At 41.0% G+C, this 19922-nt stretch overlaps 1 protein-coding gene across 1 annotated transcript in view; it reads right to left on the bottom strand.

Moving 5' to 3' along the window:
- Nucleotides 1-18095, bottom strand: part of LOC115163124 (limbic system-associated membrane protein) — a 1234562-nt gene extending 1216467 nt beyond the window's left edge. Inside the window, exon 1 of the mRNA XM_029714758.1 lies at nt 17883-18095. Coding sequence (XP_029570618.1) covers nt 17883-17946 — 64 coding nt within the window. The 5' untranslated portion in view covers nt 17947-18095. The remainder of the gene's footprint in view (nt 1-17882) is intronic.
- Between the last annotated feature and the right edge of the window lie 1827 nt (nt 18096-19922).

The following is a 19922-nucleotide window of genomic DNA, read 5'->3' as shown; positions in this document are numbered from 1 at the left end:
CAACAGATTAAGGCCTCATCTTTTCATAATTTAATGATAGGAAAGTATGAAGCGAACATGCAGTGCAAACTTATTCCACAGAGGGGCTTAGTCAAGTTTAAAAGGTTGAGGCACGGACAATTAAACAAATATTTTGTGATATCATGCTATCTTACCGACAGAGCAAGCTACACCGAAGCCTGAATCCACAGGGCACATCTGGTCATCTCACACCCACACATACAGATTCCTACAAAGCTCCTTTTATCCCTCAGCATGCTATGTTATACCAGTACTAACCATGACTAATGACTAAACAGACCTTTGCTGGCTACAATATTAGTATAGTCATTATCAATGGTGTTGATGCAAGCGTTACTATAGATACCTTGGCAACAACGGCTCGGATTCCAATTAGTAGGACTGCCATAGAGTGAGAAGTGCACCACACTACCGCTCTAAACTAGTAATTAAACATCTTCATATTATAGTTTGGGCCAGGAGTTTTTCCTGACTAAGTGGCCGGACCAGGAAATGTTCCTAGTCAGGTCCTACATTCAGTAAGCTCCTGGTCCTATCAAGTCTTGGATAAAACTGAACTCCTGGCCCTATCTATTTGTGGGTAGTACTGTTTAATACAACTAAATGTTTCACATACTCTATAGTCATATAAGAGCTCTATTTCGATTTGTCTAAATTCATTTGGGTTCTTTCTGTGAACGCTGTTGTGTTTACAGGATGTTACATTTGTACATACTACCTCAATTGGCCCAACCAACCAGTGCCCCCGCACATTGGCTAACCGGGCTATCTGCATTGTAACCATATCTACATGTACATACTACCTCAATCAGCCCAACTAACCGGTGCCTGTATATAGCCTCGCTACTGTTATAGCCTCGCTACTGTTATTTTTCACTGTCTTTTTACTGTTGATTTTATTTCTTTACTTACCTATTGTTTAATACCTTTTTTGCACTGTTGGTTAGAGCCTGTAAGTAAACATTTCACTGTAAGGTTGTAAGGTGTATTCGGCGCACGTGACAAATAAACTATGATTTGATTTGAAATGGCCTCCTAAGTAAGCATACAGACAGGCTTAAAACACTGTCCAAATTTACTGTCATGCATTTTTTATGGTAATGGTGACAGTGGATGCAGACACACAGACACACACTCTTAAAGGAAGTGCTCACTCACAAAGAAAAACGTACAGACAAACAACTGAAAGCATTTGCAGCTGAGGAAAGACTATTATAGTCGGTATACCTGTAGCAAGTCATAGTATTTTCTTATGTGGACTATACTATGTGTACTTGTATACTGTATTAGTACTATAGAGTGTTTTCTATGTCTCACATAACTCCAACCAGTCTTTATATAACACACCCACTTGATATGGCCTCCACACCATATCAGTTAATTGACAGCAACAGAGAGCTCTGACACAGTATGCCATGTTCACCTCCGCTCAGTGCGGCACTTTTTAGAGGCATTTCTTTGTATGCCTCTGTATACCGTATATTGATATCATCCCCCTGTGTTTTAATATCCAAGGCAGTTTACCAGTGGAGGCTCCTCAGAGGAGTAAGGGGAGGACCATCCTCCTCAGTGAATTTCATAAAAATATATATTTTTAAACATTTAAAAAGTTATTATTTTTAGATAAAACTAAACTAAATATAATCACGTCACCAAATAATTGATTAAAAAACATTATTTTGCAATGAAGGTCTATAGTAGCCTCAACAACACTCTGTAGGGTAACACCATGGTGTAGCCGGAGGACAGTTAGCTTCCGTCATCTTCTTGGTACAAAGCCTAGGAGGCTTATGTTTCTCACCCCCTTCCATAGACTTACACAGTAATTCACTTCCGGAGGACTTCCTCCAACCTAGAACTGGAAAGCATAAGCTATAGTTAGCTATCACTTCATTGCATAAAATGTGAAGAGTAGTTGACTCAAAGAGAGAGAAAGACAATAGTTGAACAGTTTTGAACAAATTCATTTCTTCCAAAATGAAGGAGAAGCAAGAGAGAGAGAGAGAGAGTGAGAGAGAGACTTTCAGTTTCACTTGCATAGCTAGCAAATGCATCTAGCTAGTTTAGCCTACTCAAACATCCTCCACAAACAGAGGAATGCTTTGTTAGCTAGCTGGCTATGACTACCCAACGCAACACTGGAACTCTTCCAAGTCAAAGTAAGCTTTTGGTTTTATTAATTTATTGCCACCGGGGCCCGCCGGTGTAAGTACTAAACTGCTTACTGACTGCACACTGTAACGTTACTGCATGATTGTAGTGGGTTTACTAATGCATTAGTTATATTAGCTATGTTGAATATGATGTTACTTTAGATAATATGGTGACAACGATGTAGGCTGTGTGTAGCGATTATGATATGGTTTGGCTTGGAAAGGTTTTTTCGCCTGGTCACATACAAGTGATGTGTTGATCATTGAAGTCCACAAGCGAAGGGAAAACGTTAGAGAAGGAGAGTGCATAGATGTGAGAAGGAATATAGTGTGGCTGCTATGAAAGTGAGCTGTTTTTACCTGTGATCAGGTGTGTATTAATTCCGCCGATTCTGTTTCTCAAACGGAACAAAATCGGCATAAACGTACCTCAATTTGTCCAATAGAAACTCTCGTTTGCAACTGTTGGACTAATGATAACTCCCTACAGTGGTTGCTGAACTAAAAGTTTTGAGATTATGCTGCGGGATTTAGAGGTAATTTGTGGTTTAGTACGGTTCCCTGCGTCACTGCTTCATTCTCCAGACCAGCGCAAGTGGGAGTTAGAGTACTGATTATGCTTTTGGGTCCCAAGGCGCTAATGTGTTTCTAACTGACTATGAATGGGCGACATAAACCAAATAGAAACTGACTTCAAAATTGAATTTCAATAAACTGAATGATGAGGATGAAGAAGGTGATTGAATTTAGAACAATAGTGTAAGAATTGCTATTCCTCTGTCCTGCACGCGCACATCTGGAAAAGACACATACTTTTTTTGTTTCCACTCGTCAGTATTACTTACTAAAACTGTTGTTACATTAAGGTTTTTATTCTAAGACAAACGAAAATGTTCAATTATATTCTTCAGATGTATGTATTGACTGAATATAAGCAAGTGATGTCTGCTAAATAATCAAGTTGATGGCACAGTCATATAGCCTTGGCACCTACATAAAGCTGAGTGACTCACTCATTCATGCTACCAACATTCTTTCTGATAGTCTTTAATAAAGAAATGTTTTGGTTATCCTGACCTGGACACCATGTATTATAGTCACTAAAAGGAAAAATATTACCACCATCTCTTGCGCATGTCATTTTCCAGATTTGCCCTAGTGAAAAATGCCCTGTGATATTAATTTAGAATCCTCCAATCCTCTAAATGTAATTATTGGCGGAGAGCAATATAGATTGCAAAATAGTTGGGAAGAGATGTTCGATGGGCACATGGTTTATGAATTGACATGTACTTTTCCTTTCATAATGCATCCTTATTTACAAAGCGATTATTATTATTAATATTATAGACTCTCTCAGCGCACATTTGTAAATCACAAACTCTAAAAGTAATTGGAAAAGTAGATACAAATTATTTGTGACATTGTGGTTACAATAAAGAATGTAAACAAGATTTAAACAAGATGCTGTGTTTTTATTTACAGTAGTGATGGACAGCTGGAAGCATTTTGATATCAGGTTTTCACAGGTGTACAGTAGTAATGTAGTACTGTAGCAGGTGTAGCCCATCATGCAAACAATGTTTCCATGATTGAGCTGCTCAATGTTTCCATGAGCAGGACAATAGACTCTGCATAGCCCGGCTACTGTAGCTGTGAAAATCCCCCAATTTGTTATGTATTCGATGCTTAAGTACTCTAAAGTGTTACATTTCTAACTCTAGACCTCATGCAACCGCAAAATGTCAGAGAGCCATATAGATTGCAAAATACTTGGTAAGAGATTCCATGGCACAGCTGGATGCCAGGAGTGTGCACAGAGAATGCCAAGAGTGTGCAAGGCTGTCATCAAGGCGAAGGGGGGCTACTTTGAGGAATCTAAAATCTAAAATATATTTTGATTTGTTTAACACTTTTTTGGTTACTACATGATTCCATATGTGTAATTTCATAGTGTTGATGTCTTCACTATTATTCTACAATGTAGAAAATAGTAAAAATAAAGAATAATCCCTGAATGAGTAGGTGTTTCCAAACTGACTGGTACTGTATATTTATACTCCGAACTCGGACATTGCTCATGCTAATATTTCTATATTTCTTCATTCCATTCTTTTACTTTTAGAAGTGTGTGTATTGTTGTGTTTTGTTAGATATTACTGCACTGTTGGAGCTAGGAACACATAAGGAACACAAGCATTTCGCTACACCCGTGATAACATCTGCTAAACCGGTGTATGCGACCAATAACATTGGATATGATTTAATATGATTTAAACCAAACAGCACTGGAATCGAAATGAAAGTCATCCAACCCAATATAACACTGTATATCAGTCAGACCTGTGTGATCATACAAAACACAGACCAGTAGATAAACATATTTTGGGCTATGATGCCACGAAAAGGGGGTACCATAGCTTAGACTAGGTAACAAAAGCTCCTGACATCAGGATCCAATACTGCACTATGTTTGAATCATGGATCATCATGATTAAATGTAATATGATACAAAATTATCATGTTAAAGCAGATCAACTGGTGACTGTCATTGTTGCTGGCAGCCATATTCATAATCTGATAATGTACCATTTCAAATCTTTACAGTCAAATGAATGCTTCCCAGAAAACATGGTAATTTTGCTGTTAAGTGACAAAGTTCTGATTAAAGACCATGGAGTCGCATTAATCCCTGATTCTCATGCTGATTAACATTCTAAAGCCCAGGGTTTGTTAGTGTCACATAGGGAGGCTGCTATTGAGAGTTCCACATAAACAAGTCAGTCAATTATTCAAGACTAAAATCATACTGGCTCATGGTGACAAAAAATAAATGATTTCTGGAAATGTAAGGGGTGTCTGCGAATCAAAACAAGAATTTTGTCTGTCGCCACTACTATTGCCGCCTAACCTTGTTGCATTCCCCCTTCCCTCTTCCCTCTTCAAAAGGACCACAATGGAAATAAGCTTTTAAGCTTTGTGTTATCCTTGATGATTTTCTTAAATTAAATGTGGAGGCGTCACCAGCTGGAGCACCCTTTCTTTATTTTACCTTTATTTAACTAGGTAAGTCAGTTAGGAACAAATTATTTTCAATGACAGCCTAGGAACAGTGGGTTAACTGCCTTGTTCAGGGGCAGAACGACAGATTTTTTTTTACCTTGTCAGCTCGGGGATTCGATCTTGCAACTTTTCAGTTACTAGTCCAACTTTCTAACCTCTAGGCTAGCTGCCACCCTTATGTATGTATTACAAAAAAAAGGTCTAATAAATTCAATCAAGGATTCCTCCCGTGTTGCTGCTGCCAGCTCTCTGCTCCCACTCCCCGCTCCCTGTAGGAATGAGCAGGCCTGAAGCAGTCATGCCTGGGAAATATAATAAACGTCAAATGTGTTATTAGTGGCTGTCATAATGAAAAAAGTAAGAACAGACTGCCAAATGCAAATGACACACACCACACACTGGCGGCATAATTCTTAACAGGACCACCGTGTCAGCATAGATAGAAAGAAAGATGAACACCCCATAATTCTTGCAAGAAGAAAAATGTCTGTCCTTCAGCGCTCTAACAACAGCGCAGTTGTTATGCAGTTGTTATACATTAATAAAGTAATAAAGCTCACAGGTTCTTGATCCTTCTCAGATGTACTGCTCTGTTGTCAGGTTACCTCATATAGTGCTACTTTGATAAACCTCCCTGTTTGGAAGACTGAAGATATCTAAAAGTCACACATTCTAGATATTCCTGTTGTTGCAGGAGTAGCTAATGATTACCCAAATGTGTGTTGATGTAGCACTGGCAAACACACACACACACACACACACACACACACACACACACACACACACACACACTCACGTACATCTAAAACAGCTATTCTCTTCACTCCTTACCATTGCTAATTCACTGAAGATAAATCTTTGGCAACCTCACAAAGGGTTTACGGGAAGACTAATTACTATGACAAATAACGTCATTACATTAATTGATACCGTATCAATCATCACCTGGACAAAAAAAGAGTTATGATCAGAATGAAATGCCATTACATGTGCTGTTGTCACGGCTGTTCGAATGATCGGACCAAAATGCAGCGTCGGTTTCGTTCCACATATTTATTAAACGTGAAATTGAATGCAATACACTTAAATACTCGAAAACACAAAAACAACAAACCGTGACGCAGAGGGGAAAAAAAACTACTCAAAAGATAATCACCCACAAAACACAAGTGGGACAAACATCAACTTAAATATGGCCTCCAATTAGAGACAATGACAACCGGCTGCCTCTAATTGGAGGTCATGCCAAACAAAACCCAACCTAGAAACACAAAACTAGAAACTAAACAGAAATACAAAAACGCCCTGTCACGCCCTGACCTACTCTACCATAGAAAATAACAATTTACTATGGTCAGGACGTGACAGAACCCCTCCCAAAGGTGTGGACTCTGACCGCACCTACAAAACCAACAACAAAACCCCCCTAAACAACCCCCCCCCAAAAAAAAAAACACAACACAAAGGGAGGGTAGGGTGGGTGACTAATGTCTATGGCGGCGGCTCTGGTTCCGGGCGTAGTACCCCCACCGCCTGCTGATCCCCTCGCTTCTGTATGTCCGGAGGAACCAGACCATGGATCATCGCCGGAAGACTGTGGGCAATAGGCCGCCGCTGAAGACTTTAGGCTGCAGACCACCGTTGAAGGTTCTGGGCTGCAGACCGCCATTGAAGGCTCCGGGCTCCGGGCTGAGGAGCGTCGCTGGTGGCCTGATGTGTGGGACTGGCATAGGAGGCGCCAGACTAGTAACACGCACCTCAGGGGTAGTGCGGGGAGCAGGAACAGAACATCCCGGACTGGGCAGGATCACTGGAGGTCTGATGCGTGGGACTGGCATAGGAGGCACTAGACTAGTAACACGCACCTCAGAGCGAGAGCAGGAACAGGACGTACTGGGCTCCGGAGGCGCACCGGAGGTCTGGAGCTTAGAGCTGGCACACCCCGTCCTGGCTGGATGGTGATTTGAGCCCAGCAAGGGCGGAGCGCCGGCACAGGACGAACTGGGCTGTGCTGGTGAAAGGGGGGTACCGTGCGTAGAGCAGGCGCAGGATAACCTGGACCGAAGAGACGCACTGGAGACCAGATACGCTGAACCGGCGCACTTCTACCTGGCTGACGGCCAACTCTATCACGGCAACGGTGAGGAGCTTGCACCGAGCGCACTGGGCTGTGAGTGCGCACTGGCGACACAGTGCGCATCACCGCATAACACGGTGCTTGCTCGGTCACTCGCTCCCCACGGTAAGCACAGGGAGTTGGCTCAGGTCTTAAAAATGCCTTAGCCAATCTGCCCGTGTGCCCCCCCCCAAGAAAAATGTGGGTGCTGCCTCTCGTCCTTGCCTCTTGGTGGATTTAGTGCCTCATAGTATCGCCGCCCCGCTCTTGCTGCCTCGATTTCCTCCTTCGGACGGCGATACTCCCCAGCCTGCCTCCAAGGTCCTTTTCCATCTAATATCTCCTCCCAAGTCCCTTTTTCCCACTGCTCCATTCCACGCTGCTTGGTCCTTTGTTGGTGGGTGATTCTGTCACAGCTGTTCGAATGATCGGACCAAAATGCAGCGTTGGTTTCGTTCCACATATTTATTAAACGTGAAACTGAATGCAATACACTTAAATACTTGAAAACACAAAAACAACAAACCTTGACGCAGAGAGGAAAACACACTACTCAAAAGATAATCACCCACAAAACACAAGTGGGACAAACATCAACTTAAATATGGCCTCCAATTAGAGACAACAACCGGCTGCCTCTAATTGGAGGTCATGCCAAACAAAACCCAACCTAGAAATACAAAACTAGAAACTAAACATAGAACTACAAAAACGGACAAACACCCCCCTGTCACGCCCTGACCTACTCTACCATAGAAAATAACAACTTCCTATGGTCAGGACGTGACAGCTGTTTAGTACCTAGAGATATTTGGGCAATCGTAGCAGTGGTGATCAACAACAATGACAATCATCCAGTGATAGAGCTTACCCAAGAAAAACTTCCCAAAAAGGACTAATTCCCGGTAAATAAGTTGGCACACTCAAAAATAAAGGCAGACATAAATATCTTCTTAACTCAGACTTGTATACAGGTACTGACGTTTAGACGTCACGTGACTTCTTTCTGAGAGATCAATTTTGAATGTCTCACTCGCATTCCAATGTGTGGACCAGCTTCCCACAGCCCAGGTACCTCTACAATGGCAGTCAGTGTGTGTTCCACGTTTCTCTATGCAATAGTCATCTAATTCCATTAGTGCATTGGGATTTGGTGATTCATTATCCGACTGGTAACAAGATTAAGTTTGAGGAAAACAGAGCTTACAACAATTTTTTCTACAACTGAACTCAAAGTGGAAAATGTACTAATGAAAATTACAAAGTGTTATTTCCTCTAATTAAAACTGAAATCTCTGGAGGATAGGTTTGGCACCCCGATAAACAAGAAAATAGAAAACCCTCCCTGTTGCACATGTCAACCAACATGCTGTCTGGATGGTGGAAAGACTGGAAACAGAACCTAAACCCTCAGGTTCACAACTCTTTTAAGCTCAGAGTCTAAATATTGTGAAACAGAACCCTCACTAAGACAGCACTGTCTATCAGTGGTTGTTTCTTATAGTGTATAACGAGGGAAACCACGGTCTGAAACGGATCCATTCACAATTATAAAGTCAATCTTAATTACGGGGTTTTGGGAAAACAGGTAAGGGTCTGGATTCCAGAGGAGAAGGATGGGAGTGAATATTAAAGGGAACATGAGACAAATTGCTTTCCTGCAAGGTTCACCACATCCTAACATTTCTTGAGACATTTTGTATCATTTATAATCTAGAGAGATTAATAACAATTATTAGCTGACATTTCCTAGCCACATGTGGATAAAATCGCTTTAGAGTGCCAGAATCAATACAGTTTGAATGATCACCCCTTGTCGCTGGAAAAAAACAGATCGCTGTCTTCAGGGAATGCTGGAGATGTGCATCTGCCAGTAAAGCAAAGATGAAACCAGAAGGCTTGAAACTCAAGAAATGGAGCCAAGGAAGTGTTTGTCAGTCCATTTTGTCTTTTTATAATGTTTATGTGGTCCAAGAAACAAGCAGTGTTTTAAGTCATCCGTTGAAAGAGTGTTTTGATATCTTAACGTTGTAAAGACTACACTCTGGTAGTGAGCTGGAACCTGACAGATGAAAGATGTTTCCCAGCCTATTCTGGAGTCACTGAAGCACACTATTACGTTTGCCAGGTGTAGAGAGGACTGGGAAAACAAAGGCTGAGAGATAGTTACGTACAATGCCTTTGGAATGTATTCAGGTCCTTGACTTTTTCCACATTTTGTTACGTTACAGCCTTATTCTAAAAAAAAATGCATTTTTTATCCTCATCAATCTACACACAAAACCACATAATGACAAAGCAAAAACAGGTTGAGAAATGTTTGTAAATGTATTACAAATAAAAAATGAAATATCACATTCACATACGTATTCAGACCCTTTACTCAGTATTTTGTTGAAGCACCTTTGGCAGCGATTACAGCCTCGAGTCTTCTTGGGTATGACGCTACAGCTTGGCACACCTGTATTTGGGGAATTGCTACCATTCTTCTCTGCAGATCCTCTCAAGCTCTGTCTGGTTGGATGGGGAGCGTCACTGCATAGCTATTTTCAGGTCTCTCAAAAGATGTTCGATCGGGTTCAAGTCCAGGCTCTTGCTGGGCCACTCAAGGATATTCAGAGACTTGTCCCGAAGCCACTCCTGCGTTGTCTTTGCTGTGTGCTTAGAGTCATTGTCCTGTTTGAAGGTGAACCTTCGCCCCAGTCTGAGGTCCTGATCGCTCTGGAGCAGGTTTTCATCAAAAATCTCTCTGTATTTTCTCCATTCATCTTTCCCTCGATCCTGACTAGTCTCGAAGTCCCTGTCGCTGAAAAACATCCCCACAGCATGATCCTGCCACTACCATGCTTCACCGTAGAAATGTAAATGTAATGTAAGATGGTGCCAGGTTTCCTTCAGACGTGACGCTTAACATTCAGGCCAAAGAGTTCAAGCTTGGTTTCATCAGACCAGATAAGCTGGTTTCTCATGGTCAGAGTTCTTTAGATGTCTTTTGGCAAACTCCAAGCGGGCTGTCATGTGCTTTTAACTGAGGAGTGGTTTTCATCTGGCCACTCTACTATAAAGGCCTGATTGGTGGAGTGCTGCAGAGATGTTTGTCCTTCTGGAAGGTTTTCCCATCTCCACAGAGGAACTCTGGAACTCTGTCAGAGTGACCATCGCGTTCTTGACCAAGGCCCTTCTCCCCCGATTGCTCATTTTGGCCGGGTGGCCAGTTCTAGGAAGAGTCTTGGTGCTTCCAAACGTCTTCCATTTAAGAATGATGGAGGCCACTGTGTTCTTGGGGACCATCAATGCTGGAGAAATGTTTTAGTACCCTTCTCCAGATCTGTGCCTCGACACAATCCTGTCTCGAAGATCTATGGACAATTCCTTCGACCTCATGGCTTGGTTTTTGATCTGTCCTGTCTTGTTAACTGTGGGACAGGCAAGTGCCTTTCCAAAGTTATCACAGGTGGACTCCAATCAAGTTGTAGAAACATCTCAAGGATAAGCAATGGAAACAGTATGCACCTGAGCTCAATTTCGAGTCTCATAGCAAAGGGTCTGAATACTTATGTAAATAAAGTATTTTTTTTAAATTTGAAATAAATGTGCTAAAATTTCTGAAAACCAGTTTTTCTTTGTCATTATGGGGTATCATGAGGGGGGAAATAATTTAATCAATTTTAGAATAAGGCTGTAACTAGGGATGCACGATATATCAGTGAACGTATCAGGATCGGCCGATATTAGATAAAAATGCCAACATCGGTATCGCCCGATGTCTAGTTTAACACCGATGTGCAAAACTGATGTCAAAGCTGTCATGCATACCTATATAACGTAGGTACATGACGTAATGACGCCACGTAAAATTTGGCACCAGCTTCACGACATACTATGGAATGCCGTTTGGGTCTTGGCGTGTCAAAAAAGACACACGTCAAATAACACTATTTCACGAGTCAAATAAGCATTTCATTTGACAAGTCAAACACAATTCTATTATAGAATGTTGTGTTTTATGAATTTGCACGTGCAAGCCAAGCGCCACCACTACTATCAGTATCACGTTCAAAGCTGTACCAAAAAGTCTGCAAACAAGCAAACACCGGCCACAAACGATGTGTTTACAATATCGCGTTGGTAATAAAGCATTATTTGTTCGACCTCAACTTCTGGGGTCGCTAGCTTTAGCTTGGTACCTAGCTAGGACCAATACAACCAGCCTGAAAACAATGACTAGTAGAAACTGGTAGACACTTGTTGTTAACCTATTGAAATTGAACTTCAGTTCATGAAAATAAATAGCTAGCCAGCTACTTAACCCTGTTGCCCAAAGCTAACATTATAAGCAGCCAGCTAGCTTCATCTGGCTAGTGAGGCTCAACTGGACCGGGGTATGTGTTGTGGAGCTAGCCACAATAAGGATTAGGCACAATAGTGGAATTTGCGGTTTGCCTTCAAAATAAAAGTACCGCTTTGAAACTGATGCAGACGGTTACTACAATTTCTGGAATCGTGCCATATTTAGACTAGATCATGTTAAACAAGGTTGGAATGTGAAGCAATGAAATGTGGTATCAGTCTACTCGAAAACACCCACGGAGCACAACTATGAAGAGTTTACGCAAATATTAGCGTTGTAGCTCTTATCGTGGGACTGTGACTGTGTGAAATCACCTCCCCAGTCAGCCTATTGTGTGTATTGACATTCATATTGCACTGTACAGCTTTACCTAAGGATTGGGGATCAATGAAATAGGGTATCAGTCTACTCAATACCCAATATATTTTTTCCCAACGTCCTCAGAGTTATCAGACTACAAAACATCCACGCAGTATTGTTTTTCCTCCGGAATAGTGTTCAATACACATAGTTGTTTCAGAGTCCCGTAATAAGAGCTACGACGCTAATGTTCTCTGGGTGTCACTGAGTAGACTGATACCCCATGTCATTGATCCACAATCCATACTGTAGGTAAGGCTGTACAGTGAAATAAGTATACCTCCAATGCAATTCTAAAGTATAATAAATCCAGTTTGATTTCAACAGATTTTTGTCAAATTAACAAATTATTGTCTTTTGTTGATATTATATAACAACATTCTAACCACGTTTAGCATGATCTATTCAATTATGGCATAATTCTACTCTTTGTATTCATTTGCATTACTGTCATTGACATACCTTTATTTTGAAGGCTAACCGCAAAGTCCACTATTGTGGCTAATCCTTATTGTGTCTAGCTTCACATAGGTGGGTTCGACCACTATTAATCAACTAAGAACTGTCTTATAAATTAGGGTTATTTTAGATGATGACACTTGGCTATATAGTTAGCTAGCTATAGCTACTGAAACAGATTGTCGTTTTGCTATGTTTTTGGGGAAGAACATTGTTTGCATCCATGAGCTAGCTTTTTTTTTATGACCAGTACTTTAGGTGCGCGAGATAACTTTACCAGCATCATAGCATACGTATCGATGAATCGTTGTGACATGTGAAATACAAGTGATAGTGTAATCAATGTGTAATCACTACGTAAAAAAGTTATGAACGTGTTAAATTATTATGTGACATGCGGTCATATTCAAGTCCTGATTGGTGAACAAGCTTATTTGACACTTCAAATAGTGTTATTTGACACACAAAGACCCAAACGGCGTTTCATAGTATGAGAAATCCTGGTTGAGAATGAAACAAATGAACAACGAAACAGCACAGCAAGTAAGTGAACAAAATAGGTTTTGATTATGTTTTACTGGTAATTGGGACACACTGTAACGTTCATCGTAGAGAGGAGACCAAGGTGCAGCGTGGTAAGTGCTCATGATACATTTTATTATAACTCAGAACACTAAACAAAACATCAAACAAAGGAAACGAACGTGACGTTCTGCAAGCTTACACTGAGCCGTACAAAAACAAGATCCCACAACTGAAGGTGGGAAAAAGGGCTGCCTAAGTATGATTCCCAATCAGAGACAACGATAGACAGCTGCCTCTGATTAGGAACCATACTCGGCCAAACACAAATAAATATATGACATAGAATGCCCAGCCCATATCACACCCTGACCTAACCAAACAGAGAAAAACGGCTCTCTCAGGTCAGGGCATGACACATACGTAAATACCAACAAAATAACTTTTTGGTCAGTGTGGTGTGTGTGTGTAACCTTTATTTAACAAGGCAAGTCAGTTAAGAACAAATTCTTATTTACAATGACGGCCTACACCGGCCAAACCTGGACAACGCTGGGCCAATTGTGTCCCGCCCTATTCCCGGCCGTATGTGATACAGCCTGGATTCGAACCAGGGACTATAGTGACGCCTCTTGCACTGAGATGCAGTGCCTTAGACCGCTGCGTCCATGAGTTTGTGTTAACTATTTAATTGTACTAGAATGCTTAAAAGGCTGCAAAATTTTTAAATATCGGTTTTCGATATCAGGTTTTTTGGCAAGGAAAATATATTTTATCTGTATCGGCCAAAAATGTCATATCAGTGCATCACTAGCTGTAACGTAACAAAATCTGGAAAAAGTCAAGGGGTCTGAATACTTTCCGAATGCACTGTATTAGCCCAGGTACCAAACAGAAACATATGTCCCTAAATATGTCCTTTCTCCTGATAAAACCTAAGTGCCTGTGTGCATGTAAGACACACCAACGACATCCTCATCCAGCCAGACAGCAAACAGCTGGGAAACAACTGCACTTAGCATCAGGTTGATGAAAAATGCAGAGGATTGTTTGAGTAGGCCGGTTATAGAGGTCAGGAATCAGGATCAGAAGGGCTTGTTCAAGACATGCACAGAAGGAGTATTGCTTGCTTCATCACAACAGTGGTACACTACTTCTATACCCAGCAAGAAGATGATCCTGGATTTGCATCACTATGAAAGGAAGTAAAACCTCTGAAGTTGGACTTCAAGATGAGATTCAGAAGCAGACAGAATGTAATGTCAGGGACTGGAAGGCAGAGGAATAATACTAATAAGAGTCTCCTCATTTCATTTTTCTATTAGAATATCTATCTGCTGAATTCCAACATTGTTTGTGGAGATAAATTGATTAGATTTTTGCATATAGAGGTATATTTTAGCTTCCCTCCACGCATTCATACAGATTCTCCATTCTCCTATTTCAGCCATGATGAATATGTCAGTTTGCCCTGAGAGAACAAACAGATAAAACAAAATATGTGAATTCCAACTTGCATGACCGTTATTATAATTCTCACTGGAAGAGTGTTGTACATCTGCATTGCTTGCTCTTTGGGGGTTTAGGCTGGGTTTCTGTATAAGCACTTTGTGACAACTGCTGATGTAAAAAGGGCTTTGTAAATACATGTGATTGATTGATTCTTCCATAGAGAGATACAGTTAGAGAGATACAGCTATTGAAATATTATTATTGATTATGATGATACTAAAATCAAATGAAAAAAGAGTGTACACTAATGTAGGGAATTTTGCATGTGGGTTGTTGATTAGAAACGCGTCACTTGAATCAACAACAAAGAGACGCGAAGAAGGCCTCGGTGGAGTATATAGAAAACATTTGCGAGAGCTTGAAATTGATGTAACCTCTTAGAATTTGTCTAGGGTTTCAACATTTCAGTTGCTTTCATGTGTTTCAACCTTCTGATGAAATTTCGACATGCTTAGGTGTGCTGCTCAACAGAATTGTATTAGATTGTCACCATGAATAGACAGTTTGTTTGCCATTGTTCTTTCTAGCTAGATAGGACACCAAAGTCCGGACCTCTGTAATTTCAGTCAGGGTCTCATCTTACTGTTGATAGTTAGAATAGTATAATTAGAGTATGTCAGTAAAATATTTTTAGATTGGTATATTAGTCTAGCCAGCTATCTAAACTTGTAGTAATCATGGCCGAATTACGAACCGGGCACGTGCCCAGAGTCTCTGACCTCCAGAGGGCCCCAATTGATTTTGTTAGTCACTTTAACTCAGATATCAAATTGGCAAACTCATGGCAAAACATGTAGAATTGCAGGAAATTTGCATTTAAAACTGCAAAAATATCAGCTGCTCCGGACATCACTGAAACTCAGACCCTGGCTACAACCTTGCTTGTGAATTCACAGTGAGTTATGTGTTATATGTTTTCACTTTGTGAAGTAAATGTCAGCTAAATTCCACGTGCTATTGATAAAATGTGATAGTAATAGAACTAAATGCAGTCAACACTGCTCTTTATGCCAAAGGTCTGGGGGCATATAGCCCCAGTATGCAGCAGTTTTAATTTCCAAACCTCTCCAAAGTACACAGAAACTTCTCCTGTGCCCACCAAGCGTGCACTCTGGAAACCAAAACCTTACCAACAGACACCACGTTTACGGTTAGTGATTCGTGTTTCACCCCAAAGTACCAGAGGATCACAGGCACCAGAAGCCTTGTACAGGGAACACAGAGCTAATTGCAATTTTCCTGAGACGGGGCTCTGAGAAGTGGAGTGTTGTGGACATTAAAGAGGCTGAAAGCGAGGTGGCATGGGGGTATAAAGGTGTATTGCTCTGATTATCTCTATTGTCTTTTATTCCAGATCCAACTCACGCCCTGTCTCTGCTTCCCCTCACTCTCCCTCCCTCCCTGTGACCACAGCAAAGTATTTACACCCTTCCCCAGCCCAGCCCAGCTCACCTCAGAGGAACCCCCACCACATCTTGCCTACAACCAACCACAGAGACATGGTTGGAATACAGGAAGATCCAACAAAACACTGGAGTCAACTCATTCGTATCTGTTCCAATAGGGGGAGTCTGTGGACTCTAAAGTGGGGAGGAAAATCACTAGTCCCCAAAGAGAGATCAATGGGGACTCCAGTGAAAGGCCGGGGCAAGAGAGAGCATCAACACAAATCCTCCAATAGCATTCATTATTTAGACTGTTTAACTCGATCTTTCCAATTCATTTCTGAATGTGTGCTTATTCCCTGTGCCCGACATTCTGAAGGACATTTATTTCAACAGATTACAAAATCTAGCATCCGCTGACTTTATTTAAGGAGCGTTCTCTTGTTTCCGAGGGGATAGCACTATTTTCCTTCGAATAAGCATATTTCACTATCGTGTTCCTCCCAGGTGCCTCGTGTGAATTGATTACCACAGCTATCCTACTGAATTTCTGCTATGCCATCTCTGGATAATTGACAAAAGTCATTTTTCCTCAGAAAAGATTAACAGCATCAACACCATTAAACAACTCTGTACCTCAAGGTTCCTAGTACTTCCCATCAGAAAAGGATGAACCAAAAAACAAAGAAAGAAAATGCATGGCACAAGGCCAAATTGCTGTTTTCTTCCTATTTTTTCAACTGCAAAGTCATGTCTTTTTTTCAACATACAGTATGTAAGGGAACAATCCACTATTGTATATTAGGAAGACCTCATACGACATCCCCTGGCAGTTGCCTATAACATACATTCTACTGTCATGATAAGGCTGAATCATGCATTGCATTTCATAGAGAATATATTAGACATTTCATAAGTTAGAGCTGGAAGCCCCAAGTGTTGTTGACCCGGAGGTTGTGGTTTCATTCAAATCCATTTCCTAATTAAGCCCCATTGAGTTGTTTATTGACTACTGTGCTGGATTTCACAGCTCACCATAACTGCACACACAACTCCTTTTAGAATCAGACAATTAACCAAATGACTTCAATAGTCATGTCACAATGGAAATCGTTCACCAAATTAGAACTAGTCTGCACACAGGGGTCTTTGGGTAACTGGTCATCATCAGGAACACCCAAAAGACAGAACCACAAGGTAGCGGGTTTGAATCCTGTGCAGGCCAACCCTCAAATTTCCTATATTAGTGTTAGTAGTGGGATGCTGCCATGAGGCCATCAGAGATGTACCCAAGCATGAGGACCTGTGGAAAGAGGGATTACATACTAGTGGACAATACCTTAGTACAACACCAGCAACCTGTTCAATGAAGGCCTATTAGTGTTGTGTGTAGATGTTGTACTGCACAAACGGTCACAAGAAGCTGTCTGAAGCTAGGCAGGGATGGGCCTGGTTCATTTAACCCCTCTAATGTCCTTTGCCCTGCAACTCCCAGTGTCGTTGCTATAGCCTAAATGTATTCTCAGTCAACTCATCTTGTCAAATAAGGCTTTTATAAATATTTTATAAATACTGTATCAATTAAAGTCTCCTCTGCCACCACGCCCCACTCAGTTTGAATCGTATTGGTGTCATCTTCAAGTACTTTCCAATATCTCCCCCTCTGCGTGTGTGTAAGTGTAGCCTACTTCTCCACGTGTGCGTAAGTTCACTATTTGTGTCAAGAGAGCAATAAATAGGCCAGGATGAACATCATAAATACGAGGGATAAATAAGACTTAGAAGACACCAGAGGTAGCTGATCAAAGCTGCAAAAACAGAGTCTCAGCAGGCATAGGTATCCAAAATGAATTCCTCTGACTCCAAACTGAAAAGAAATTGTGATTGGTAATCTAAAGCAACACAATTATATTAAAAAAGAACTTGAATGCCACCCGTACCTTGAAATCCAAAGAAGAAAAAGAACCCCGGGATCCAAATTGTGTGTATCCAGAAGCAATTCATGTTGTCCTCGTCAGCTCCAAAACCTCTCCTGAATGTCAATGTACTTCTAGTGCAGGTCTCTTGCAATAATTTCTTGAGCAGGCAGTATCGTCTTTTGGTAGAAATGATGCTCAGAGGGCGTATAGCGCCAAGGCTATGTCCTAATGCTGCAGAGCACTATACAACTCAAGAGCTCAAGCGCTAAATGCAGACTATTTGCAATCACTACTAGTTGTGCGCTTCAGCACTTCTCTCTCCTGATCGTCACTGCCACCTAGTGGTTAAGCAAGTACCTAGAAAAACACAAGTTGGACATCATGTTCTGATTATTGGATACGGACTCATGCTTCACCGTGGAGTCACCAGTCAGCCTATGTTCCAACTGTGTTTATTGTGCAATTTAATTGGTTATTTCAGCAACGCTTTATGGATCAACAGTCAAGCATGCCTGTCATCTAGGATAACATTCTGAAACATTGCATAACATCTGACATGACCTGTTGAATTGTATGAATGATTTCCAGAGGCTGGTGGGAGGCTCATTGTAATGGTTAGAATGTAATCAATGGAATGGTATCAAACATATGGAAACCACGTTTGACTCTGTTCCATTAATTCCATTACAACGAGCCCGTCCTCCTATAGCTCCTCCCACCAGCCTCCACTGTTATTTTCACATCTGACATATTCTAATGAATGTGTGTCTCACTGTCTATATCCATGTACATGCTTCCATGATTTATTTATTTCATTCTTAACACCACTGTAGCTACACTAAAACTTTTCCCTGTAAAATTACAGTATTAAACTGGCAACTGTGGTGCCAGTATAATGCTGTAAATTTACAGGGAAATACCTACAGTAATATACAATTATTTTACAGTACTAAGCAGCATTGCAGGTTGTCTTTAGAAGACAGCTCCCTGAAATGTAATATTGTAAGAAAAACAATACGTGTACAAATATATATATTTATTCAAATTCATAACATGAATTTCACTTGAAATGCACTTTAACCACAAAGAACAACATTTGAAAAGAGCAACATTACAACTCCAGATAGTAGGGGAGAGAGAGAGAAAGAGATACAATGATAAGAACATTGACAAATAATGGTCAGTAATGTACTTCACCATACACAAACCAAAACATCAGAATAGGTCATTCTTAAAAATACAGGATTATGTAAGATAAAAAAAAAAATCTAAACAGATCAATGAAAAACAGGGAAACAACAGTTGAACAGGGAGACATTTTTACAAAAAACAATAACAAGAACTGCTTGCCTGCCTGTCGTTGAGAGAGAAACGAGAGAGAGAGAGATCGAGAGAGAAAGGGGCTGAGAGAAAAATGGATAGAGAGGAGAGAGCAGGGCTAGACTGGAGCCAGAGAAGCATGCTACCTCAAGCCAACACAGGCTCCGGGATGGAGCAAGCAGATCATTTGCTGACCCAACCCACATGGCAGGATTTCTGAGAGAATGAGAGATGCAAACAAGTCTCGAATAAATCTCGGTGGGGTGCAGGTTATCACCCCAATTTTTGAAACTCTGATCCTCCTTAGCTCTGATACATCAACTAAGACAAACATGTAAATAGAAAGAAATACTACTACTACTCACTGGTTAAAAAGGCAGATGACAATTGACAAATAAAGTTTGTGTTCATCAGGTGTGTGTTTGTGTACTTACATGTTGGAGTTTTTCCTATCAAACTCCTTCAGGTCTGCGAGAAAGCGTGTAACGTCTTGGTCAATTGGCAATGACTTCCTCTGAACGACCTTTCCGGTCTTGCGGCTCACTCCTGCTTTCGCTGTGCATTTGGTTCCTTCAAACCAGGAACCTGCACAACCCAACATAGAATATATTAAATCAGTTGAAGCATTGAAAAAATAACAATAAGAAATATCATTGCAATGTAACTAACAAATGCTAAATGTAAGTGTTGGATCAATGAATCAATTACCTCTGTATCAGCTCCAATGTTGCAGAGGCCAAC

The sequence above is a fragment of the Salmo trutta genome, chromosome 26, assembly GCF_901001165.1.
Source record: "Salmo trutta chromosome 26, fSalTru1.1, whole genome shotgun sequence".
NCBI classification, from domain to species: domain Eukaryota; kingdom Metazoa; phylum Chordata; class Actinopteri; order Salmoniformes; family Salmonidae; genus Salmo; species Salmo trutta.
The sequence above is the reverse complement of the archived record's forward strand: the minus strand, read 5'-3'. Positions and strand labels throughout refer to the sequence as shown.